The sequence below is a fragment of the Panthera pardus genome, unplaced genomic scaffold (genome assembly GCF_024362965.1).
Source record: "Panthera pardus isolate Hobbes unplaced genomic scaffold, ASM2436296v1 HiC_scaffold_13, whole genome shotgun sequence".
Classification (NCBI taxonomy): Eukaryota; Metazoa; Chordata; class Mammalia; order Carnivora; family Felidae; genus Panthera; species Panthera pardus.
This window is the reverse complement of record NW_026526688.1, coordinates 15229672-15257089: the sequence shown is the minus strand read 5'-3', so window position 1 is coordinate 15257089 and position 27418 is coordinate 15229672. Positions and strand designations below refer to the sequence as shown.

Here is a 27418-nt window from a genome sequence, read left to right as displayed (position 1 = left end):
GTTTTCGTTTTGCAAGATGAAAAGAGTTCTGCGGACAGATGGGGCGAGATGGTTGTACAACATGACCGTCCTTAATGCCACTGAACTGTTCACTTTGAATTAAGATGACAGGGGCGCCTGGGTGGCTCAGTCGGTTAAGCGTCCGACTTCGGCTCGGGTCACGATCTCGTGGGTCCGTGAGTTCGAGCCCCGCGTCGGGCTCTGTGCTGACCGCTCAGAGCCTGGGGCCTGTTTCAGATTCTGTGTCTCCCTCTCTCTCTGCCCCTCCCCTGCTCATGCTCTGTTTCTCTCTCTCTCAAAAATAAATAAACGTTAAAAAAAAAATTTTTAAAAAGATGATAAATTTTATGTTACGTCTATCTTACCACAATAAAAATAAAAGGTAAAAAAAAAAACAACAACAACCAACCAGATGACTAAAGAACGAGTCTTTAGAATTAAATATACTTGTACCTGAGGAGCAAACTCTCCATCTCAAAGCAGCAGGGTACAGGGAATTTGTAAGACGTCTTCTGGCTGAGATGAATGTAATTTCCATATGTTTAATTTCCTGCATATTGTTAAACTCTTTTCTTTCAAGAAGTAGTTGGCTAATCAAATCTCTCCCACGTTGCCTGCCTGGCAATAAGAAGTTAAAACAAAGATATGCAAATATTAAGAAATTCTACTCTAAGGAAACTGAATATAAGTGCAAGTGACCTTTTTCATTCTTTGAGTTTATCCGGTTTGGTGCCTTGGTTCTAAAGTTAATAATACAGAGAAACTGTGAGTCACATTTTTTTTTTAATTTAAGAGCTGGCAATTTTGTTATATTTGTTTAGTATTTTTAAATCTGATACATACAGAATATACGTATTCACTGATTAGCCATAAAACAGGGGAAGAGTTGATAAGAGATACAGTTTTTAACTGGTACATAGTGTCTAAAAGCAATTTGTTTGTTTTTTTTTAAATACACTGTATCATAAAACTTTGTGACTGTTCTTTAATTTTCTAAAGAAGAGGGGAGTTTGCTTCATTTGTATTACTTTATTTTATTTAAAAATTTTTTTAACATTTATTTATTTTAGAGAGAGAGAGACAGACTGCGAGCAGGGGAGGGGCAGAGAGAGAGGGAGACACAGAATCCAGAGCAGGCTCCAGGGTCTGAGCTGTCAGCACAGAGCCCGACGCGGGGCTCAAACTCACAAACCGTGAGATCATGACCTGAGCCCAAGTCAGATGCTCAACCAACTGAGCCACCCAGGTGCCCCCTCATTTGTATTACTTTAAATGTTATACCCACTCCAGGGGCACCTGACTGGCTCAACAGGTAGAGCATGTGACTCTTGATCTCAGGTTGTGTGTTGAAGCTCCACGTTGGGTGTAGAGATTACTGAAAAATAGCCTTTTTAAAAAAATTATACACTCCAAGGGTTAGGGAGGTGCTCGATTTTGCAAGTCCTCTGACCAGGAGAAATACAAAATGAAGATTATGTTTTCTTTCTTTTTTTTTTTTTAGATTATGTTTTCATATTATTGACATTCGCTCCGTTGCCGTGGGTTACTGAGCTCATATTCTTTGTCCAGTGACAAAGTAGGAGAGACTATACAGTATGTTTTCAGAGTGGTTCCTGTAGGGAATCCCAAGGACACTTTTCTTCATTTTCCCCCAAACTGAAGATTTTAGAACATACATCTGATGTTTTCAAAATCAGTTAACTGATTCCTTTCAAAGATATAGTCCACTTACCTGATTTTAGCCATCTGTACTTTTTTTTCTACAATATTCACCAAAATTCCTAGTTTATTAATTTCTTGACTACCTTGTACTTAATCCTACCATATACCATTCAGACCCATACAACTCCTCCTTATTTTCTCCCCCCACCTGCTACTGTCATTTAAAATGATTGTGCAGAGTACTGCCCAATTACGCCATTATTTGGATGCCAGTCTATTGTAATGCTCAGAATCGTGCTCAGTCTGAACAACAACGTGGCAAAAGCTTGATGCGCTAAACTAATGCTCCCTCGGTGATTTTCCGTAACTCAAAAAGTAAAGGAGAATACAAGACAAAATGAACCTGCAGAAGAAAATGGTTCAAAAAAAATAAAGTAAAATAAAATAAAATTAAAATTAAAAAAATAAATTAAAAAAAAGAAGAAAATGGTTCACCAAGTACATGAAATGATGTTTCTGTGGGAGACTTCTTTCCATTTCAAGTTTCATATTTGGGGGCACCTGGGTGGCTCAGTCGGCTAAGCGTCCGACTCTTGGTTTCAGCTGAGGTCATGTTCTCACAGTTCGTGGGTTCAAGCCCCGCATCGGGCTCTGTGTGGAGCCTGAGTAAGATTTTCTCTCCCTCTTCCTTGGCCCCTCCATCTCTCTTTCTCTCAGAATAAACAATTACATAAAGTTTCCAATTTTGTTGTCAGGTCCTTTTGTGCCAAACAAATTGAGACCCAGGAAGTGTGTGGTCCCAACTGCTTCCTCTCCTCCAAGAATCAGGGATGTTCACCACATGGCAACGCTAGGCCAATTAAGACACCAGAGGAGATCATGTGGATGAGGAAACCCTGTCTAAGGTGCTAAGGGAAAGAGTCAGCAAGGAAAGAGTCCAGCAACGGCTCCCCCCAGGGTCCCCCACCCCAGCGCCTGCTGGATTTTAGGAGAACACTGTCCTTTAGGAAAGTCAAGGTCACGCTCAGAACATTCACTGACAGAGTAGAGATAATTTTCAAATATCATACACAGATATTTGAGGTTAGATTCCTTAAAATATGCAGGAAAGGCTAAGATCTGTCCTCTCAGTAGAACACAGGTGTTGCAAGAGGGGGCCCTAGGGTAAGAGCAAGACGACCCATCAAACAAGTTGGTTTTACTAACATTTAACATAGAAACTAATAGTTGAATATGTACATGGTTTAAAGTGTGTGTGTGAGTGTGTGTATATGTTTTATGTATGTGTGTTTGAGTACGTGTGTACGTATGTGTATGAGTATGTAAAATCTCAGGTTTGTCATCTTACTGCTTAAGCAGTAATTAGTGGCTGCCCCCCAAGACCGTTGTGTGAGGGGTCAGTGAATGAGATCATTCTTTTTTTTTTTAAATTTTTTTTAACGTTTATTTATTTTTAGGACAGAGAGAGACAGAGCATGAACGGGGGAGGGGCAAAGAGAGAGGGAGACACAGAATTGGAAGCAGGCTCCAGGCCCTGAGCGGTCAGCACAGAGCCCGACGCGGGGCTCGAACTCACGGACCGCGAGATCGTGACCTGAGCTGAAGTCGGACGCTTAACTGACTGAGTCACCCAGGCGCCCCGAGATCATTCTTACCCACTGGCTGGCACAAGTTGTGCCTAATAACCAATGGTTCCCTTCTGCTGGGGGAAAAGGGGACTGAGGGTAAAACGGCTCCCCCGGAATATCTACATCTCAGGACCACATGGGAACTCTGTTATCTTTTTAGACATTTCTTTTTTGGGGAGTGGGGGGAACTCTGTTATCTTGTTGGAAACTTGTTCTCAGACTGACAGAGGAAGTCTGTGCTCATGTCCCAGGGCCTTCGACCTCTGGCTTCCCTCCACCAAGCTGAACAGAAACCTTACAGGGCCAGACCAGACACACAGTGGTGCGAAAGACACCTTCCACAAGCCCACAGCATCGACTCCAGCCTGAGGGAGGACACTCGCAGGGCCTCAGTGCAGAGAACATACTTTCACACCTCTGGCAGCATTTGGTGACCCAAACCTCCGTTTCTGGACCTTGAGATCAGGATGGTGTATCACGTCTTCTTTTGCATTTGGCATCCCAAACACGTCCCTTGAAATTCGCACGTGTTTAAATTACCCACATCAAGGACAGGACAACCTATGGGGAAACAAGATCTGCATGCTCCAAAAAACGATGCTTTAACCAACAAAATCCAATGCTTTTGTCCCATTTGGGATGGAGGAGGCTTCTGAGGTTCAGTCAGTTGGCCGCGGCTGTATAAAGCAAGGTCCTTAGTACCCTTCCGGTTCATTAGGTATTTTTACCTAGACTTTAAGGAAGGAGGGTCTCGGGAGGGGGAGAAGTGTTGAAAACAAATAGGTAAAATGCAAATTCAGGAGTAAACAAGGCAAAATGAAAAGCTCGGCGCTCCCCCCAATCCCAGTGGATGCAGCTCGCGTGTCTGCCTGGAAAGGAGGGTGAAGGGGGGAAGTGACTTGCTTTGAAAGCTGCGGAGAAGGGGGGCCCTTTATCCCCCAGCTCAGGCTGCCATCCCATCTGCTCTTAGGAAAGCAGCCGAAATATTAACATATTTGACAAGTGGACCCCAACCTTCAGCACCCCTTTACCTCCTACACCGTTCAGGGGGACTTCTGACCTGAGATTCCACGGGACCATCACTAAACTCCCCAAGGAGGGGAAATGGGCTTGGCTTGGAGGAGAGAAGCCACTGGGCCTCACTTTCAAAAGTGCCCTTGATAGATGGACCTTGGCCTCAACGCTGCCTTCCTACCTCCCACCCCATTTCTGCAACGCTCAACTGCACACACAAACACACACAAGCACACAGCTCAACCCTCAGCTCAGAAGCAGCTTTTTTTTCCCTTTGCCTTCAACTGAAAAGTCAATGCATATATCTCAGATTAAGCGGAGCCTGATCATATGGGGCACTGTCTCTCTGATTTTCGTGAAGCCAAGTTCTTTCAGATGTATATCCTGCAGGTGCACTGAATGCACAATGATGCTCTACCGTTCTTCCAAAGACGGACATTCGAGGACAGGCGAGCCCACGTAGGTACGTGAACAGTTCCGCAGATTTCTTAGAAGATCGCGTACCAAAATCAGGAAGAAATGGAATGTCTGACTTCTGATTAAATGAGTACCAAGCGTAAGAAAAAAGATTTAAAGCTGTTTTTTAACTCTGCCGGATCATGGACAACACTACCCGTTGTCGCCCTTCTTCGCTAGACACTGAGGACTGAGTCTGCCCCGTAGTTATGCCCCCAGAGAAATAATGATATCGTAGCAAGAACGTACTAAGTTCTTACTGTGTGTCAGGCACTATGCTAGTTGTTTTGTGTGCATTTGCTCCTTTAATGCACAGAACAACTGTAAGGAAGATACTATTTTATCCTCATTTTACAGACGAGAAACAGAGAACAGACTGATCGTACAAACTGCCAAGATCACACAGCCAGCAAGTGGGTGTCAGGACAGCAACCCTCTGACTTCAAAGCCCTAAGTCCCAACGCTCTGCTGCTCTCTAAAGGCACTTTACAAACGTAAGACTGAAGCCACTATTACAAAGGTGGAAAACCCCATCTGACACGACGACCATCTTCCCGTTCAGCTCTTCTGGGCATGTTCGGTCCCCGGAGAAGCAAACTCTGGTAAAGCATCTTTTTTTTTTTTTCTGTTTATCAGCAGCCGACCACTGTCTTCACTACAAATAACCAGTGAGCAAGTGTAAGGAAAAAAAATGTTCAAATACTTGTTTCAATTATTTTAGAACCAACCAAAATGAAAATTCAAATGAGTTCACTGGGTTCACAGAAACCAGTGCGGGCTCTTTTGGGGTGCCTGGTGCCTCAGTGGGTTAAGCATCCGACTTCAGCTCAGGTCATGATCTCACGGTTCGTGAGTTTGAGCCTCAAGTCAGGTTCTCTGCTGTCAGCACAGAGCCCACTTCAGATCCTCTGTCCTCTTCTCTGCCCCTCCAATGCTCACACTATCTCTGTCTCTCTCAAAAATAAAGACTGAAAAGAAAGAAAGAAAGAAAGAAAGAAAGAAAGAAAGAAAGAAAGAAGAAAGAAAGAAAAGAAAGAAAGAAAAGAAAGAAAGAAGAAAGAAAGAGAAAGAAAGAAAGAGAAAGAAAAAGAAAGAAAAAAGAAAAGAAAGAAAGAGAAAGAAAAAGAAAGAAAGGAAGAAAGAAAGAGAAAAAGAAAGAAAAAGAAAGAAAGAGAAAGAAAGAAAGAGAAAGGAAGAAAGAGAAAGAAAGAAAGAAAGAAAGAGAAAGAAAGAAAGAAAGGGAAAGAAAGAAAGAAGAAAGAAAGAAAGAGAAAGAAAAAGAAAGAGAAAGAAAGAAAAAGAAAGAAAGAGGAAGAAAAAGAAAGAAAGAGAAAAAGAAAGAAAGAGAAAGAAAGAAAAAGAAAGAAAGAAAATGAAAGAAGGAAGGAAAGAAAGAAAGAAGGAAAGAAAGAAAGAAAGAGAGAAAGAAAGAAAGAAAGAAAGAAGAAAGAAAGAAGGAAGGAAGGAAGGAAGGAAGGAAAGAAAGAAGAAAGAGAAAGAAAGAAAGAGAAAGAAAAAGAAAGAAAAAAGAAAAGAAAGAAAGAGAAAGAAAGAAAGGGAAAGAAAGAAAGAAAGAAAGAAAGAGAAAGAAAAAGAAAGAAAAAAGAAAAGAAAGAGAAAGAAAAAAGAAAGAAAGAAAGAAAGAAAGAGAAAGAAAGAAAAAGAAAGAAAGGAAGAAAAAGAAAGAAAGAAAGAGAAAGAAAAAGAAAGAGAAAAAGAAAATGAAAGAAGGAAAGAAAGAAGGAAAGAAAGAAAGAAAGAGAGAGAGAGAAAAAGAAAGAAAGAAAGAAAGAAAGAAAGAAAGAAAGAAAGAAAGAAAGAAAGAAAGAAGGAAGGAAAGAAGGAAAGAAAGAAAGGAAGGAAGGAAGGAAGGAAGGAAGGAAGGAAGGAAGGAAGAAAAACAAATGCTGGCTCTTTTAATAATGCTAATGACAAGCAGTACTGATATAATGCTTCTCGTGTGCTGTACCTGATGTTAAGTGCTTCACGTATATAATAAGTCACATAATTCACCCCACACCTCATGGCTACATACCATTATTATTCCCATTTTGCAGGTAAGAAAACGGAGGAAAATACGTTAATTTATCCATGTGTACCCAGCCAGTGCTGGAAAGGCTAGATTATGAAGCGCCGTGGCCTGTATCTCTGCTTGAAGTTGCTATGCTACACAGCCTCTCAGAGAAGAGAGGCTGAAATATTTACCGGGATATTTTGAGTAACTTGGAGAATTTCGGGGGGCGGGGTGTTGGAGATCCAGGCTTGGAGCTCTGTGGCCAGAGCCGCTTCCGTGAGGCCTCCTCAGCAGCTTCTACCAAGCATGAGCGCCACCAACCCGGCCACACAATGCACACAACCTGCCAGCCATCGCCCCCCCCCCCCCCTCGTCCCCCAACAGCCTCCAGAGCACGGTCTTGCACAACAGCGCCACCCTGTGAAGGGAACGTGCCTCACAGCCCCCACTGCTCTGTGCACAAGCAAAGGGCGTGGGTAACAGGTGAAGCCTAGGTCAGCACCCAGGCCCTCCACGTCGGGCAGGCCAGGAAGGCAAGCCCATGGCGAGTTCAGCGGCAACACAGAGAGAAAGGAGACTTCCACCTCCCTCCAACCTTCATAAGGTGGCTGTATTAATTCCCGGGGGCCACCAAAACCAAATGCCGTAAACCAGATGGCTTAAAACGAGAGACGTTTATTCTCTCAGGGTTCTGGGGACCGGAAGACAGAAGCAGGACCATTTCCCCTCAGGAGGCCCCGAAGGAGAACCCACTCCGTGCCTTTCTCCCGCCGGTATGGTGGTGGCCAGCAAACCCTGGCCTTGCCTGTGGCTTGTAGACACATCATTCACATCTCTGCCTCTGTCTTCACATGACCTTGTGCCTGCTGTCTGTGTTTCTCTTCTTCTTCTTATAAGGACACCAGTCTTACTGGATTTAGGGCCCACTCTGCTCACGTATGACCACATCGTAATTACATCTAACCTGTTTCCAAAATAGTTCATATTCACAGGTACCAGAGGTTAGGACGTGAATGTTTCTTTTGGTGCGGGCGGGTGGGGGCGCTCATTCAACGCAGGACAGCGGAGGGTTCAGATGCTGGGCAGCCAAAAAAAAAAAAAAAAATGACAAATATCCAATGTATCTCAATTGCTATGAGGGCCCTTCGTTTCATGTAAGGATGAAATAAATGATTTCAAAGCCAAAGTTGGATATGCCGAAAGCAATTAATGGCCTGTTAGCTCTCTTCGGGGAATCAGCGAGACAGGAATGTGCAGTTGGGGTGTGGTGGGGGCGTTAATTGCAAAGCTGGATGGTTCCTCCCTCTGAAACTATGGCCATCAGCAGGATAGGGCCAGGCATAGGTCCTGCCACCAGTAATGCCCACAGGCATCTGCCAAGTATCTCTCTTTCATCTTCAAAAGGAGAAAACTTGGCCTGGAGGGGCCATCATGGATTTGAGTAGAAAGATAAATGGAGATTTTAACTGTGTGTATGAGTTACCTAAGCCATAATTTTTCAACTGCATAGGTGTATGACAGATGTTTGAAATGTACATTATTTACATAGCTGGTCTAGTCTCCTGGGTTGCTACACCCGTTACTCTAAGCCTTTTCACACCTGACTGTACTCACCAAACATATATCCCTTTTATCATCAGCACCGTGGCTTCTGAATAAAGGCAAACACCAATAAAACAAATCCTAGCGTTACAAAGCACTTGACATTTAGGAACGGGAGAGCAGATGATCTCCAAGCAACCTTGTCCTTGGTCCCCCACGTTTTCAGAAAAACCCAAGAGGGACTGAAAGTTCACGGAACCCAACTGACCCTCCATGTGCCGGGAATAAAAATAAGGCAGTCATCTGCTCCCCTCTAAGAAACAGAACACCGAGTACAAAAAAAGCTAAGCTAGACTTGTGTTCTCAACCAACATTGCTAACTGGATGACCCCCAAAACTGTATCTCTAACTCTTACTGTTCCTCGTGTGTCTAACCAGCCCATTAGGTTCAAAATGGAACTCGTCACCTGCTCTACTGTCCCAGCTTTCTGGCCGTATACTGCACTCTTCCGACAAAAATCTGGTTTACAACCCCCCTTTATTTCAACATCTTAAATCCAGTTATAAGGAATGGCCAGCTCTTTGTTCTTGAAGATTCTCCCCTTCCCCTTCGGACCCGTCCCTCCTTCCTTGGCTGATACAAGCTTTCCACGATGTGGCATGACTACCGCTCAGGTACGCGAGGTCATTTTAGGTGGTATTTAGTTGAGTATTTTAATTGGTACAGTAATATATTAATCTTAATGGAGATCAGAAAAATGGAATTAGCAAATGAACCCTGTAATGTCACACAGAATACAAAACTTTCTTCTTCATTCATTTCAATCAAACAGTGGGCTCAGGTTAAGGGAAAACATTAAGTAACCGATACAGGTGGTTTACGGACATGGCTAAAATCTTGGGGGTGGTGTGCAAAGGCCTGGCAGTGCTGGGAAGCCCTCCTCTGTGGTGGTCGCTCGGCATCATATGGCTTGATCGCATCGGCCCCTTCAACCACATCCCAGCTGGCTTCCTGGCCTCAAGACTCTCCTGTTTTCCATCTGTCCTGCAGGCCACCACAGACACTCCTCCTGAAACGCTCCTTTCATCCTTGGTTGCTACTGCTTCTACAACCTTCCCTCCATCCCCCTCCTTCCCTGTCTCCTCAAATCCTACCCAGTCTTTCAAGACCCAAGGAAGTCTCCCCTCCGGGAAGCCTTTTCTAATTGATATCCTTCTCTGAACTCCTATTCCCCTTACACCAACCGTATCGACTTCCCCACCTGACTCTTGATCATATCCTACCTATTATTTACCACTTTCTAATGGTCGATTCGCTGACAGCTGGTCACGTCTTCATCCAATTTTTAAAGAGGAGTCGTATTTTATTCATTCACGCAATAAACATTTACTGAGTGCCCGATATGTGCCAAGCCCTGTGGTTGCTGGCAAAATAGAGATGTGAATAAAACACGTAGTGCCATTGAGGAACTCGCTGGCTTGTACTGGAGACCCACGTGTGAACTCGTGGTATGACACAAGGTGACCGTGTTGCTGTAACACAAGTACAGAACAAATGTCATAGGAGGGATTTGCTCTAGAAAGGATGTGGAGGTCAACTGAAAGAGAATGGTGTATGAGCTGGTTCTGGAAGGTTCAAAAGTATTCCTTCAGACCTTTAAAGATGGGGAGCCTATGGGGCACCCGGGTGGCTCAGTCGGTTAAGAGTCCGACTTCGGCTTAGGTCATGATCTCACAGTTCGTGGGTCCAAGCCCTGCGTCGGGCTCTGTGCTGACAGCTCAGAGCCTGGAGCCTGCTTCGGATTCTGTGTCTCCCTCTCTCTGCACCTTCCCCACTCGTGCTCTGTCTCTCCCTCCCTCTCTCTCTTGAAAATAAATAAACATAAAAAAATTTAAGAAATAAAAAATAAAGATGGAGAGCATAGTCTAAGCAGTGGAACAGACATTACAAAAGGCACAAAATGGCAATACGGTATTGTTGAAGGTATTTTCAGGAGCCTAGAACACAGGATGGTGGGGAAAGAATGGGAAGAGGGGGTGGAAAAGGCAGTCATGCCAAGAAGAGGTCATGCCAAAGAGAGGTCATGCCAAGAAGAGCCTTGGTCTAGGACTTCATCCACAGGCATGAGAAACACTGAAAAGAGAAATGATGTGACCCTAACACAAAAACCCTCTGGGGACCCAAGGAGGACGAACCGTACCTGAAGACAGGTCAGTTTGGAAGATACCGTAATAGAACAGAAGGAGATTTGAGCAACACAAGATGAAGAAGGAGGGCAGATTTTAGAAATATTTAGGTGGTAGACACTGGATTTTCTGACCAACTGGTTGTACATTCTAACGTCACATAGAAACAGTCTAGGGATTAACCACTCGAGGAGAGGTTTGCTGTCTACTTAAAAAATTTACCCATGACATTTCTTTCCGGTGGTACGGTGGCTGAGGTTAATTTAGAGTTGACTATAGCCTACAGTCTTATAACATGCAAGAGCCTTTACACCTTATAGATTAGGCTCCATACAGCTTCTCTGATCCACAAAAGCCTGTCCGAAACTGAAAAGTCAACGTATTATCCCACCAGCAAGGACCTAACCAGACTTTGTTTCTTGGTTATATTTGCACCCAGCACAAGCAATCGTTTACCAAAGAACATGCTATTGTCTGAACTGTCCTAACTCTCTGGGGTGTTGGGAACTTAAGCCAGAATTGCTCCGGAGGTGTAAAAATGCTAAGGTTTTTATACAATACACTCATACTCCTTTTTCCAAATAAAAACATTCACGAGAGCGTAAAAGATATTGAAACACCAAGAGAGGTGACCTTTTGTAAGTGCATTCGTGTTCTCTTGGGAAATAAAGAATAAAGTCATTCACCACCAAGTGTAATATTCCTCACTTCCACTTGCCTGATGAAAGGAGTCAACACAGGTAGTTTCAAATTAAAACACAGTTGGAGTAGCTGGCCGAAAATGGATCTCTCCAAAGAGGGGAAAGGAGGTGACAGGATGTTATTTATGAAAACTTGCGTGTGATTATAACTTCGTCCATCACCTCCCTCCCGCGTCACTCTGCTGGCCAGCACAAGCCGCGCGCACATTTAACACAACGCTTGAGGACGGCAGGAAATAGGACTGTCTTGCAAAATGAGCACACTTCCCACACACCCCACATACGGGGAAGCACGTGACTCCAATAAGTAGAAAGGGCAAAGGTTATTTCTAACGATTTCTGTGTAAGTGCTCACGAGTCCTGTGATGGCTCATTACAGAGTCACCGCGGGGCCCAACTCTGTAATGGAAGCAGGGACCAGAAGGACCCGTTACAGACGGGAGGGAGGTCATATTACTCGCCAGGGACACAGCCGGTTGGTGGCAGGCCCAGATTGGAACCTCGAGTGTCCATCCTCCACTCCCAGGAAACTCTCACGTCTCTTAAAATAACAGAACAGAAGGATCTGGGACACACAGTCAGCTGTGCCCCAGAATTAGTTTCTATAAAATTAAAACTAATAAAGTCATCAAGGTGGTTGTGCTGGTCATTCCGCCCCACCAATGACATCAGTTGGGTCGGCAGACAAAACGGATTTCAATTTTCTTCAGATGCCAATTTGGGCCTTTTGTGTTCTCTCTCTTTTCCAACCCTTTAAAGTCACAGTGGTAAAACTGTCTGCTTTGCCATTCTTTAAAATCTAAAAGCACCCTAAGTTTGGAGACATCTTGCATTAAGCAACAGCTTTGATGGACATGCTCTGTAGAACCTTTATGTGGGAAATTGACTTTCCAACTCCTGATCAATAGAATACCCCCGACTTGATGGCATTACATGTGGAACATCTAGACTCACTCTTCCCCGGGACTGGGGGAGAAGAGAGTCAAGAAAATGTAAAGTTAGTAGCAACATTTGTGCAAAGAGGTCACACAGTTAAGGCTCTAATAGCTTCACCGACAAAAGGTTTGCTGTCTTGAAAATTATTTCATGGAGGTATGTGAGCATGTTTTCATGTGGAAAGCACTAGAAATTATACAGCTATTGCCCTCCCTGGGGGGAGACAGACTTTTATTTCTGGTTAACTGATGTCATAATATCTAGTTTTAGAAAACGCAGAATGATTCCACATCCGTCTGATCTAACCTCTTTTCTTCTTCAGATAATGCCTGGGCACTGAGTTATTCATCTTGTTTTGAACAAAAGGTAAGATTTTCCCCCTTCTGCCCAGAAACTACCATTGGGAAATTAATAGTCAAGATGAACAAGGAATTCATCTCATGGCCTGTGAACTTGCTGGTTGCCAGAAGGAGGCCTGTGAATTCTTAGGGTTATTTTAGATTTGGTAGCATGAATTGGGAGCTTTAACAGTCATAAAAGACATGGTCGTCAAGATTTGAAGTTTCAGAATTCTCTGTACTTCCAGAGGATCTCTTTTAAGTTTTATATGCGCCTGTTCTAACCTCTTGAGTTTAAGTGTAGTTTATCCTGAAGCTATACGAAAAAGCCACGGCTAAATGTCAAGCCTACTGCTATAAATCACATTTCAAACTGGTAATTACTTATTAGTGGAGAGAAGGCTGTTTGAAATGGTGCTGTCTCATTAGAAAGCTATTACGGACGCCTGCAATTCGGCCTTAATAAACAGAGGTAAACTTCAAGTGTCTACTGTGTGACAGGTATGCCAGACCAAAACAACTGCTATTAAAATTCCCAAAGATCTCTCTCTCTCTCTCTCTTCTTTCCTAAAGTTAAAAAAAAAAAAGTGATCCCCCCCCCCATATTTTTTAGGAACATTTGTTGGGGTGGGGGGAGGTGGATTTCTAAAAAGAGTCACAAGTGAAGTTATTTTAAGTTCCTTATTTTAAGTAACTCCCTAACTTATTTTGTCCTTTGAACTCAATAACAAAAAAACTCTTTCTACTGAAAATGAAGTACGATAATACCAGTCGTTATCATGCCAAATGACTGGACAAACAGAATATGAAAAGACTCACGTTCTCAGCTGCCTCATTTCCTATTTCATTTTATGCGACAAAGCCTCTGTTTATATCCAGAGTCACTAACTTGATGCAAGTAGATTTCCTTTACCTTTCGTAAGAGGAAAAGAACTTCCTGTAAATGATCTCTTGAGTGTTTCAATATACCATCTATTCCTATCAAGTTTCATATTTGGAAAAGAGCCATTTTTGAAAAGGAAACTGATAAGATACCCACCCCAAACACACAAAAGATGCATATGAGCGATTCCATTTACTCTCCCAACGCTCATTGTAGGTGTCTGTCTTAATATTTACCATTTCCTTCCATCAGCACCAACATCACTCATTACGTGTTTTAGCTAACGTTTTAAGGATGGATAAATAATACCCCTCCCTCGCTGGGCACACCATATTACATCCAACCTAACAGATAGGTGAGACTCTAGCAAGGCACTTGGCCCTTAGGGACACTCCAGAGAATACTGAATGACTGACACCGCTCTTCGTCCCCCACCTTTTGGGTTTTTTGTTTTTTGGTGGTTTTTTTGTTTTTTGGCTTTTTTTTTGTTTTTTTTGTCAGCAGGTACCTAACATTCAATCTGCATAGAAAACCACTATCCTGAAACAGCTTATCCTTCAACATCACTGTCAGACCGGCTTACCATGTGCAGATCAAGAAATGAAATGAGAAAAGAGAATCAAATAACATTAAGAGTTTCTTCCCCCACGCCTTCAGAAACACCTCGCAGATCCGGCAAACGCAGAGAAGTACTTCAGCAAGTAACGAAAATGTGATCACAATGAAGCCATGCCAAAGACAGATAAAAACAGGCTCTATGGGAATATGCCTGAAATCGTTAAAGAATCTCACAGGTTTGTTGAAGAAATTATGGCCACCTGCCCTCCCATAGCTTCACACTTGGGTGTCAGTACTGGGTCCTGAAGAGGGATTAAAAAAAAAAAAAAAAAAAAAAAAAAAGAGGGGAACCATTCAGTGTGGAATGAAGACATTCAAACCCAGGCATCTGAGACCTGGGATTATCGAAACACTGGGTGCAGACATGAGTTTATGTACATATGTGTTTTGAGGTTAGATTTCGATTTAGGTGCATTTCAAAATTTACAATCACAAGTCTGAAGACTGTAGCAACCACAGCAGTGATTGACTTGAATTACTAACGTATAAACTGTACTTGTCACTTTGCAAATCTGGCTTTTCATGAAAGAGAGAATCGAGGGCGCCTTACTGCCAAAACAGTACAACATCCTCTGTAGCCAGATTTTGCGATAAAAGAGATGGTTATTTTATTTCGGTTTTATATTTATGGAAATGTGGTCACAAGACATTTTTAAAGCATGAAGTACTGATCCCAGGGATAATACATATTTAAAAAAAAACTTGCTGTTTTAAGGGGAAAGATAGCAAAGCTACCCTGTGAGCACCAACCACACGCTTAAAGCAACCTCGCCAGTGAAGACAGGGCTCGGGATGACTTGGAATAGTATGTGGTTTCAAATATAATCTCATCTCTTCCATCACATTGTGATTGGTAGAAAATCACTTCTTTCAAACTGAAAAAAAATGAACAAAAATTGATGTCTGACCATCGCACGCAAGTGGTCAACAATAAGTAAGGAGAAAACAAGGAAAGAGTCCCAGGATTTGCCTCCTTCGGCATTTCCTCCAGTATTTTATCCCCTGGGTTCCCAAGTCACAGCCAAAGCCATTCCGTCGTGCTGCCAAAGGGAACCGGCTCCTTCCGAAATGCTCTTAACAGCCCTGCGTTTTACCATGATGAAACCCTTTCTGAAGCCTCCGTTTCCATTCACCGTTTTGTTCGTCCTTCCTGTCTGACATGCAAATACAGCCTCCATTCTTTCCATACAACCTAATTCGAGGCAACATATGTTAAATCCACACAGAATCATGTGAGCGTTCAATCCGCATACACACCATTACCCCACGGAATGCATGCAATGAGCTCCCACAGAGTTGTCTGCGTGCAAATCACACGAGCTCTGAGACGTATGCGGGGCTCTTCCCGGACTCCAACCATCCAGAGTTGTGCACGGAACCTGTTCCCTTGTAGGCACAAGGGGCTGTCTCAATACCCACCAGGATAACTGGCCACCATGCAGGAGCCGGCCAGCTCGCTACGGCAGGCGGCCCCGAACGCAGGCTCTCCCACAAAGCTCAAGGAGGCTGCCGCGCAGGAGCCTTGCAGTCATTTATCTCCTGCAGCCAAAGCGCCAGGCACGGCCCCCTCCCTTATTTTACCTAACTAATAGCTCTCAAACCCCATATTGAGAGGGCCTGCTGTGGATCTTGCGGAGGTACAAAATGGTGGATGTGAGCTAATTTTTCCTGCTTTCCCCATAACTTATCGCATCCATCACCGGCCGTGCTCCCACCTAAGCACCCCGGCGGCGGCGCACCGAGCACGCCCCGCGGACCCGGCCCGGGGGCAGAAACGCGGCTACCCACCTGATGTCATGTAGCCCCGCGAAGCCTGGGGCGCGAAGGCCGCGGGGAAGCGCTTGTGCAGGCGGTAGTCCTTCTCGCTGCGGGACCTCATTCGGTCCGAGGCCCGGTCGGAGAAATCCGAGCTAGGCCAGGCTCGCCGCAAGGTTGTGCTCCGGGTCTTCTTCATGGTGGGGGAGCGCGACCTGCCGCCCCGATCCTGGGGGCCTCAGCGCCGGGGCGCAGCGCGCTGCTTCATCCGTCTACGGCGGGCACGACCCTGGCGGACTCTGCGCACATTTTCCCAGCCCCTCCTCGTCGGCGTCTACACCGCCAGCGGCGGGTCCGGCCTTCCCCACGCCCCCACACACCCCCACGGCGAAGGCTCCGATTTTACACACGTCCCACAATGCATTACACTTCATTTGCAATCCGCCCGGCTTATAGCTTCCAGATTCCTGGGGGGGAAAGGCACGTTAGGAGGCTCCCCGGCCCGGAGGAGGCGGGGAGGGGGCGGGCGGGGTGGGGGCGCCGAGACTTGCAGCGTGAAAGCAATGGGAGCGCAGACAATGGCCCGATTCAGCGCAGGAGTGCTTAGCCAACTGTGAGCCACGGCACAAAAGACCCAAACAAACGAGGAAGCCGAGGCCTCCTCCGGGGCTGACCCGGGATCGGGCGCCCGGGAAGTCGGAGGGGCGGCGGCAGACCCTCTCCGCACCCGGCGGCTCAGAGCGAGGCGTGGGGATGACAGCGTCCGAGTCGTGTCCCCCCGGGCCTTTCGGCCGCGCGGCCCGCAGTCCCGGGCGCAGGCTGGCTCGGCCTCCCCTGCAGTCCTCGGGAGGCAGTCTTCATTACAGAGGCTCGAATGGGGGGCGCGTGTGCACAGGGATCCGAGCAGACTCTGCAGACAGCAGCTGCGGCAGGCGGGCTCCTGCGGAATCCAGGAAGAGCCCGAGTCCTCCTCGCAACTGCAGCGCCTCGTCAATCTTCCTCCTTCCCAGGCTCAGGGTGGTGTGCGTGTGTGTGTGTGTGTGTGTGTGTGTGTGTGTGTGTGTGTGCGCGCGCGCGCGCGCGCCGACACGCATGTGCCCCCCTACACATGCATGCTCCTACTTACTGGCCGAGGGGGCGTCTGGAGCCATGGCTGCCAGCGATGCCGAGCCTGCCGATCCACACCCGCACGGTGGCACCAACGCCCGGTCGCGAGCGCGCAGAATGGCTATTGAAGGGCAGGAAGCGGGGCAGCCGCCCAGTCTCATGCTAATCACCGAGCTGCCTTAAGTTAGAGCACGGATCCTGTCAGGCTTCTCATTTTCATGTAAAACACCCTGCGGCGGCGCGGGGACCTCGGCGGGCGCCCCAGCCCGGAGTCCGTGCTCGGATATTTACATATTTTTAGGATAGTCCCTCCCCCTCGCAGGAAGAGACAGAACCCCCTCGGTGGGAACAGGGAGATCTGAGGTGCCCTGTCTTGCCCACCTGCGCCAACCCTGGAGTCAGCTAGAGCCGGAGAAGGGGGCGCCACCGGGAGCTCCTGCGACAGCCGCAACCGCCGGGGCACCTGGTCCACGCCGCCTGGGAAACGCAGTGGAGGTGGTCTCCGGCTCTTCCTCTCTCTCCCTGGATCCCTCGTGTAAGTCACCAGCAGCCCGCTAACCTGCATTCAGGTCCTTTACACAGCACGGCTCTGCACAGCTGCTTCTGGTCCAGCAACCAATCGCTAAAGGACAACAATGCGCGCGACGCGGGAGGGGCGGAGGGGGATGCGCCGCCCCGGCCGAGGCGCGGGGCCGGGACGCCGAGGTCACGCCGAGTTAAAGGCGCGCGGTCACAATGCTGCGGACCCCGACGACGCTGTGCGGGCTGCCGGTTTTTTGTTTTTTGTTTTTGTTTTTGTTTTTTTTTTTCCAAAGCGCTTATACCCCCATTTGGGTTTCCAGAAATGCTCGGGTGTTCTAAACAAAAATAAACCCGATTTTTTTTTTCGACAGTGTACTTTATTGTACATTTTCGCGCTTTTTTATTACTGACGATGCAACGTTCAGAATCATTTTTATGTTGTCGTTTCGTAGACACAGGTGCCAAGATGCAGAGACAAGGATACGAAATGTTATGGGGCTATGATCTTAGGCTGATGCCACAAAAACAAACAAACAAACAAACAAAACCAGAAAAACAGCGGGCTCTAAATGGTTAAGATTCAAGGGTTCTAGCATGATTTGGTGCTATTCGGAGGCTTGAATTCTTTGTTGGGGGTGGGGGCGGGCAGCAAGGTTCTTGAAGAACTATGCATATGGGGGCGGGGTTTAAGCCAAAGCATTAGATAATCTAGAACCAGAGCCTCTATTCGGTAATTTAAGGCTGCTCTCTAAAGAGCCAGAACTCCTCTAAGGAGCCAGCGTAACTAATCTATCTCTTGGGATAATGGGAGTACACAAGCCAGCAAACAAATAAAATCACTAAGTATCATATGGAACTTATATTTCCACTAATCAAAATTTACTACAACTGTAAACCAATTAGCCACAGTTTAGTGACATTTGTTAAAAGTTAGGAAAAGAGACTCCCCCAGAAGGCACATTTTGCTAAGATGTCTTGTTTACTGTAAGAGGTCTTCTAAGAACAGAAAGACCACAGTGTTAGAAGCTACAGAAGACTAAATGTGTAAAGAACCATAAAGGTAATATAAAATAAAAATGCATGAGATATTGACATTTAGATCTCTCAATCCAATTCAACGTACAATTACTCAGTACCTCCCATGAGCCAAAAGTGGTGATGTGAATGATTATAATAGTTCTGACTGAAGGCTAATGGTGATCGCTGTGGCAAATGTGATACTTACTCATTCAGCAAATAATTATTGACTATCTAGAATATGCCAGCCCTGTCATGGGCGCTGAATACCACACATGGCCCCACACAGTTTATGGTGTAGGTAGTAAGCAGATAAATGCACCACGTGTGCTAAGTTCTAGAAAGAAGAATAACCTCTATGAAAAAAAATGTTCATCTGAGACCTAAGGAATGAGGAGTCATCCAAGCAAAGAGTTGGGAACACGGTATTTCAGAAAGTGGGACCAGTACGTACAAAGGACCTGTGGTAGGAAGCGAGTGTGGCCTCTCCTGGAAGGAGTGAAGGAGGGCCAGTGGGGCTGGAGTTGGAGCAGAAGAGGAACGCGTGTGATGAGGTCATAGAGGAAGGCAAGAGCCAGATCGTGCAAGGACTTGCAGGCTGTATTAAAGATTTTGTATTCTATTCCCCAGGGGGTGTGAACTGCTGAAGGGTTTTGAGCAAAGACGCACCGAGAGTTTTAGAATTTCTCAATAGAAGGAGCTCAGAAGAGGGAATCTGTTTGAAGGGAGGGGTCAGCCAGGAATTTTCTGGAGAGTAAGTCTGAATTGCCCTTGACTTAAAACTGAGAAAGTATTCATTGTTCACGTGAAAAAAAAAAAAATGGGGTGGGGTGATGGAGGTTTGGGGAGGAGAGCTACCCTCAGCCACCTCTGAGTGTGGGCCTTAGAGGGGAGTCGTACTGTCCCGTGTACCTACCCAACAGAGTGCCCTTGGAGGCAAGGCCCAAGAGCCAGACACAGAAGCATCAGAGAGCAAATGGGTGGGGTTAGCTGAATGGAATCGGATAGTAAATGGAGTAGGAGAGTTTAGGGACAGTTAAGTAATTTATCCATCCGAATCAGGTGGCAACATCAAGAAAGGTTATGAAGGTAAGGCTTGAATCTCGTAAACACGTTATGAAACCAATCCTCTCGGAAGAAAGTGGACGTGGAAACCCCTGTGACTGTAGCCACTGTGAAAATGAGACTCAGTGTGTCCTGTGCAAACATTCACTCCGCTCACACCCAACTTGTGGGTCTTCAGTACTGGTTCCAAGTCTCTCCACCTAAATGAGACTGTCCTGTATCTGGGTCACCCACCGTCTCTCAAGGAAGTTCAGTTGCATAACCCAGTATTCAGTACTAGGCAAGTTTAGAATTCAATGGAAAAATGATAAAGCAAATCAATTTTACGGTGTAATGTTTAAAATCAGGCTCCAGCATAATTTGTACATTTGGTATTTACATATGAGCTTATAGACGCTGATAATTAGATACACGTTTGCTTTGTGATTCTAACTCGAATGTGTAATTGATCTTAGACTTCTGATTCTAAGTGGAAAAGTGTAAGAAATTTGACTTTGAAATTCTCACTTAAAACTCTGGTTTTTTAGGTTTCTAAGAGTTTAATGAACTTAAGAGTTTTAAGAATGTAAACTCCATGAAGGCAAGGGATTTTTCTGTTTTACTCATCGCTGTTCATTGTTGTTCTATTCAGAGTTGTATCTCCAGTGGCTAGTAATGCCTGGCATGTATTTGATGACTAATGAAGCCTGACTGAGTATTCTGGAAGATCTGGTTTGAAGCCTTCCCAGTCAGACGTAATAAGTGCTTTTTTAAAAGTTAAATACACCAAATTTATAAATGCGATTTAAATTTTTAAGGGAGTGGACTAAACCGTATTTCTGAATGGAACTAATTGTTGAGTAAAGGGACTTTATAGTCTTTAACTTGAATTAATCAAATATTTTTTCAACATTCCCCCAAGAGTGATCATTTTTACTTTATTTTATCATTTGAAATTTACAAACAGTAAACTGAACCTAAAAACTTAAGGGCATTTTTATTTTTTCCATTTGTATCTCTTGTAAAAGAAAATTTGATTTTTTGAATTTGTATCTCTCGTATACTGAGCATTAACGAAAGACCTAAATATCTGTAAATGATCTTTGCCGTGCACAGAAAGCCCCCCTCAGACATTAGAAAGCCCACCCTGACTACAGACTGAACATGTCATAATAGATCAGGGAGAAAAATCTCTGGAGTAAAGAAATCGTTGATATGAGTGAAAAATGAACACAAGCATAAACGTAAGTGGTAACAGGTCCGAGCCTTGACCCTGTCACCTAGAAGAGGAATTTCAATCCAGGACCTCCTAGGCTCACAATACTCTGGGATGCAGGGACGCCCGCTGATAGGACACTGGCAATTTCCAATGGCATATTAGACTCCCCAAACTAGAATATCCAGGGGACATTCCATTGAAACTGCAACCAAAGTTCCCTGTGGCCTCATTTCTCCGCCCAAGTGCGACTATAGTACAGTAAGCGACCTAAATGCGCAGAAAGGAAATAGGCATTCTCGTATTTATGTATGTTCTGTGATAGAGGCATCGAATATTGTGATTAAAATACCTGTTAAATAAAAATGAGAATTCTGAGTCTGAGAATAATTTATCTTTCTGCTTCTTCTTGAAACATGATTTGCAGATGAGATTAATAGGTTAATTTGACAAATGAGCTGATTAGTAAAAAAAAGAGAGACATAAATGCACACCTTGAAGTTGGGCAGGTGGGGGACCAAAGCTAGACGTGAGTCTGGAAAAGAGCATGCCCTTGAAGGACTAGGGCTTTTTCAGAGGCTTGTGAAATGGAAAACCGGAGGAGTCTCTTTTGGGACACGAATCTACACGCGTGTGTTCATATGTATATATGTTCGCACGTCTGTAGGGCCTGGGATATGCTGGCCTCCAGAAGGCAGCTGGCTAAGGTAGCTGACCAAGGCTCTGTCCCCAGGGCAAGTCTATCCACATCTTGTCTTCCCTCATCCAGGACCCAAACTGCTAGTTAACAATTTTAACAGAAAGCTCCAGTACTTACGGTCTTTCTTAAAAGATGCTAGACAGGTGGTGGCTGAAACACCCTGGGAAGTGATAAATCCATAGGGGGAAACATGGGTAGGAGAGCTCTGAAGAATAAGGAGAATGCATGTATATATTGTTCTTTCCACTGCTATCAAAATCTAAGCTGAATTTCTCTTATTCTCCACTTAGTCACCTGTCATTTACTCCTAACAGGGCCATAATGAGTCACGGTTGTCAATGAATGCTCCCTTTAAAGACAGCAATGTTTGGGGACAGAGGGATTCACCAAAGAGAAGTAACTCAAGAGGGCCTGAGATCTGGAGGACTGTTGCTGGAGTAAACTGGCATAATTGTGATGCCCACCTCCAGACCAGACTAATCGCAGGCAGAGAAACAGAGAGCAGGGAGGCATGGTGATGTCCAAGGTACTATATCCATATCTTTGTTGGGGGCCCGGGAGAAGTTCATCTTTGGGTTCCATTTGTTTTTCTATTGTGATGGTAGTAAGATTTCTCTTAAAGGGTTGCAGCAAGAATCGGAGGTAAATACACAAATGTCCCAGTTCACTGCTGACAAGTAGAAGGCATCAGTAAAAGAGAACCAATTTTCTTATTAGTATTGATCACTGAGAGGGGGAAAGCATTTTTAAAACCTGGGTCCCTTCTAGATCCCTTTGTTCTCTAAACCCTGCTTTGTATCAAATTTACAAAAGACGCTGAATTCCAGCGGGGGTCAAGGATGCTACCAGCTAGCTCACTGACCCTGATGGGTGCTGCTGAGTTGCACAGTGGAAATATATAGCATCCACAGACCGGTTTTAGAACAAAAGAAGAAAACAGCACCCAGCCCAGCTACCGCATACTCGGGAGCCGGGGCATTCAGTGGTGCCCAGCACACCTTGATTAAAATGGAGAAATTCCTGGGGTCAAGAACAGAGTCCAGACAAGGTGGAAACAACCCAAGGGTCCACCAACAAAAGGACAAACGGAATGTGGTCTGTCCATACAATGGCACAGCCTTAAAGAGGAAGGCAATTCTGACACAGGTCACAACGTGGACGATGAAGCTTGAAGACACCAAGCGAAGCGAAAAAGACGCCAGACACAAAAGGACAAAAGCTGTGTGGTCCCACTTAAATGAGGTACCTAGCGTAGACAAACCCGCGGCCATAGAAAGAACAATCATGGTCATCAGGGCCTAGGTAGGGTGGGGAGGAGGAGTTGGTGATCAGTGAGTATAGCGTTCCAGGTAGATGGTGGTGGTCTGCCCAACAAGAGGAATCCACTTGTTGCCACTGAACTCAAAATTAACTAAAATGTACGTTTTGTCAAACGTTTAAAGATAAAAAGAAGAGACTGCGTGGAACAAAAGCCACAGGCAAGAAGTGGCTTTGTGTGAGGCCGTGCCGTTGCCAGTTGGTCTTTATACCCGCACACGCCGGCCGCACACATCTTCTCCTTTATCAGCTTTGAAAACGCAGGCTAAGTTCAGGTAGGCCACGGGCACAGAACAAGCTCAAAGGTAAACGGGCAGGGTCACGTGCCACCGACATCGGAGTGGAAAATGGGCCCTTCGAGGCTGCACTGGAGTTTGTAGAGAGGGAGAGGAAACAATTTTTAAATTTCTTCTAAGTTTGCAGACACTGAAGTGTTTGCCATGAATAAATAAATAAATACATACATAAATATATACAATTAACAAACACTCCATTCTAACACTCCATGTGTCTGCCAGCTGGCAAAAGTAGCCCGATCAATGACATTATGGTCAGATGTCAACAGCGGCAGCTAATAGTCTTGTCCAGCTGAAAGGCAGGGAGATACAGGGAATCGTAAGAGACAGGGGTGGAAACGTATGTTGGGGCAGTGAGTGCAGGGAGGGCTTGAGACTTAGGCCGATTAGGCTGTGCATAACTCACAAGGAATGGGGGCACAGTGACTACCAAGCAAAGGAGAGACATAACTGAGTGGTTATAAATTTAATCCAGCGGAAACTGGCTGCAAATAGGCAGGGGGAAGCTTTTTGGAACGATGAAAATACTGTTAAACCGAACTGTGGCCACGGCTGCACAATTGCACAGATGTATCAAAACACACCCAACGCTTAAAAACTGGTGAGGGGCGCCTGGATGGCTCAGTCGGTTGAGCGTCCGACTTGGGCTCAGTTCGTGATCTCACAGTTCGTGAGTTCGAGCCCCGCGTCGGGCTCTGTGCCGACAGCTCGGAGCCTGGAGCCTGCTTTGGATTCTGTGTCTCCTCCTCTCTCTGCCCCTCCCCCGTTCGCTCTCTGTCTCTCAAAAATAAATAAATGTAAAAAAATTTTTTTAAAAACTGGTGAATTTATGGTAAATGAATTATACTTTCTTAAATGCTGTGTTTTGTTTTCTTTTTTTTATTAGCCCAGCCGTAGAGTGGGACATTATCTGGAAAAGAAGGACACCCACCCCAGAAGGCCAGCTGGGGAGCTATTGCAATAGTGTGGTTGACACGATGCGAGTTGGCATTTGAGTTCTCCCTGGAAGCATGGAGGAGTGTGGATAGGAGACACCGCCAGGTTAGAACCTGCAGACCTACACGGCTGATGTAGGAGACGATGGGCGAGGAGGGCAGGCCAAGGGGAGAGCATCGCGGGTACCTCCAAGGTTTAACGGACTGGTGATTCCGCACACAGAAGCGGGGAGTCATTTTACTTCTGGGTCCCCCCCTTTCTTGAACTTTGCGGCACTTATTGTTTATGCTACATATTTTGGCCCTTATTCCCATACTTTCCAATACTACATAACTCCTAAATATGATACACACACATTTTTCTTCTTGCTGACGTAACTGACAAGCTCGCCCTTGCAAAATCCTTTGACGACTGTGGTCCTTATCTGGGTTCTTGTTTGCACTGGTGCCCACTCTCTCCTCTTAAAATGTGTCTCTCCTTTGTCTGTTTTGCTGTCCCTCTCCACTGGCTCTCCTCCCACCTCTCAGTTCTCCCCTGCCCACGGAACGCTGGCGTTTTCTGGAATCCGTCCCTAGTCACTCCTCCTTCCCCTTCTCAGTCTCCCTAGCCGAACTCAACAACACCCTCCGCTTAGTGTTGACCCCTGTAAGTGACTGCTTTCCCCAAACTCTCACCATCTGACCTCTCCCCTGATCTCCAAATCCCTATTCCCCCAACTGAGTATGTTCCCCAGATCCTCCATGGACAATCAAACTCGAGCTGCTCGTTACACAAAACGAGTCACTGTTATCCCCCTTCTCCTGGCCTCTGGCTTTCCGGCACACGTTTCCATACGTGAATGACACTCTGGCCATCCTGTGCCATACAGCAAGAACATGGGGATGAGGCAGCCCGTGCTTCTCTCTTCCACGGCTCCCTCCCATCCATCCCATGCCCCTCACTCCACCCAATCATCGCCACGTTCTTGTGTCTCCACTGCCTTCCTACCTCCCAAAGGCCTGAGTCAAGGCAATGAGGACAGAGCAGCTGGCCATGCATGGAAAATCAGTGTTAACTTGCCAAAGGTAAAGAGTAACCTAAAATCTTCAATGAAATAAGACTACATTATAAATTTAAATGTCAAAAATTAAGACATATATAATCGTATGCCTAATTTGTCTAAATACACACTCCAAAACCAGTTTTTCAATTAAAAATGGAAACTGATCATCAGTAATTTGGTTCAATATTAAAGAGTTTAAGGCAAAAATCAGACTACATAGTAATAAAAAGATTACATACTTCAGTCTTTATATTAACTGGCATGGAGAAGCCCCAAATCACACATGAATGCAGTTGGAAAGCATAAAACCGTTTAACCATCTTCTGCGATAAGATTTTGACACTGACCATGAAGCGGCTGACTTCTGTTCAACAAGGTTTGTCACCTGAGGTAAACCTCGTGGCCGGTTTTTACTCTGAATATGCCACATATTTAGTAAGATATACTGCCCTCGTCTTGGGAAAAGTACCCATGAGGATCCTGTGTCAAGCTTTCAAGTCTCTCTTCAAAATGCTTCAAATATTTCCCGTAAAATCAGAAGAGTTCACCTGGGTGGTCAGCTGAGCGAAAGAATCCAGTTCACCTTAACCTTGGTGCGTAGTCCCTCTGTCCAGCTTCGTGACCACCTCTTTGACAATCCTCCTTATACTGAAGATCGGTCTTTGCAAATTAGCACATGGCGCGGCTGTATTCATTCACGTAAAGACCCTAAAGCTATGCTCACAAGCCTTCGAGTCATTAAAGATAGCACCAAAATATGGCCTTTTACAAAGCCAGGGGCAGCTAGGCACGCTCTCACAGAGAACAGGCATCCTCTAGAAAGGCCTAATACTTTTCTGAGATCCAAACAGACCGAGACTGAGTTCTCTCCATGAAATCCAACAAGCCTCCGAAGGAAACAATCTGAGTGAGTTGAGTGAATGAAAAATCTCGAGTCACCTCGCCTCTATATAGATTGAGAGGGAAAAGAATAGAAAGTTGCCTGACTGGCGCAAATGATAATATCAACGATTCATTAAGGAAATCTTTCCATTTATCCTCAGACATGTTCAGGGCTACCCTGTGCACGTGAGAGTGAGGAATGTCTATTCCCACTGCCCAGCTTCAGTAGGTAGACTGAGTTCTCCACTGGGCCACCGGACATCAGTCACAACCCGACATAGTGTCATACTTGACTAACCACAGACGACCAGCTAAAAATCACAGTATCGGTGGCTTCCTCAGATTATTGTGAGTGGTACCAACCTCGTCCTCAGAAAAGGTCAGCAAGATTGTTACCTCCCATCATTTTATAACGAAAAATACTGTAGCTTTGTGTTGACCAATTCCTTGAAGCGCCCTGCCACGAGGTGACCAGTGGGCTTGGCCGGGGTAGCAATTATTTTCACGGTTACTCCTCATCCCGTGACAAGATCTGAAGATCATGGGAGCTGTAAACCCACTTTCTGAGCGCAAATAATCTGCAACAGAGAGTAATATCCTAAAAGTTAAACACACGGGGCCACACAGAAATGGCCTCTCCACCATGTATTTCCAACCCGGTGACACACTCACCCAGGACAGGTCCTGGCATCGATCTGTAAGTCTTCATTTCTGTTGCACTTTTTACTTAGGAGACCAACAGGAATACCAGTCCTCACGTTTTCTCCTGATGCTCCAGTAAATCACCGTGGGCTCTCACTGCGGTGTGCCCAACAAGCTCAACTATTCCTACTCCTCATCAACGTCCTTTCCGTCTCCTGGCCTTCTTGGAAGCCGTCCTGTTTCCCGGAGATGCCTGTGGTCCCTCTATCCTCCTAAAACCTCTCACTCATCCTTCCAGATTCCAACTGCGGTCAGTCCTCTGACAAGCTTTCCACCTTCTCCCTCCCTCAGCCCTTCTGTTCTCCTGCAGCGTGAGAAGCCCTTGTTTTGCTCCGATTACGGCCCTCACCACATTGTAACACAACGTAATATGGCACAGAGATTCCCACTGCTTCCCTGGCTTGTTTGCCCCTTGAGACCAAGGACCGTTTTGTGCGCTGAACCCATGTGCTCTGAGCACCTGCTCTGTGCTCATAAAGGCTAGAAGTTCTGGGATAACAAAATAACCGCAGTAAGAACAAAACGTTCTGTCACTAAGGAGCCTGCACCCTAATGGGAAGAGATAACAATAAACAAAGAGAGCAGCAAGTTATAGAGAACGTGAAATAGTGATGTGTGTGATGCGAGAAAATAAAGCCAGGGACAAACACTGAGGCTGCTGGTTTGCGATTTAAAATGGGGTAGCCAGGGACAGCCTCACTCTACTCATCAGTGATGCCTCGTGCCTTTCCAGAAGTAGGCCCTCAATAAATGTGTGCCGTGCTGTGCTAATTTTAGACCCTCTTCAGTGCTGCAGTCCTAGCAGAAATGCAACAAATGCCATGGATACATAAAGTGGATTTTGGTCGTAAAGGAACCGCTGCCATATCTACGTCGTTTTCCCCCAGATCCGTTTTACCGCTA

General features: G+C 45.5%; 1 protein-coding gene across 3 annotated transcripts in view; it reads right to left on the bottom strand.

Annotated features, from left to right (window-relative positions):
- STOX2 (storkhead box 2) overlaps nt 1–27418 on the bottom strand; it is a 227335-nt gene that overhangs the window by 98786 nt on the left and 101131 nt on the right. The window contains exon 1 of one of the 3 annotated variants that reach the window (XM_019422317.2): nt 15768–17545. The exons of 1 other annotated variant lie outside the window; for it this stretch is intronic. In XM_019422317.2, the coding sequence (XP_019277862.2) occupies nt 15768–15933 (166 nt within the window). In that variant the 5' untranslated portion in view covers nt 15934–17545. Of the gene's footprint in view, nt 1–14153; nt 14181–15767; nt 17546–27418 lie in introns of those variants that run through there. One more of the 3 variants, XM_053900833.1, reaches the window with a different exon arrangement.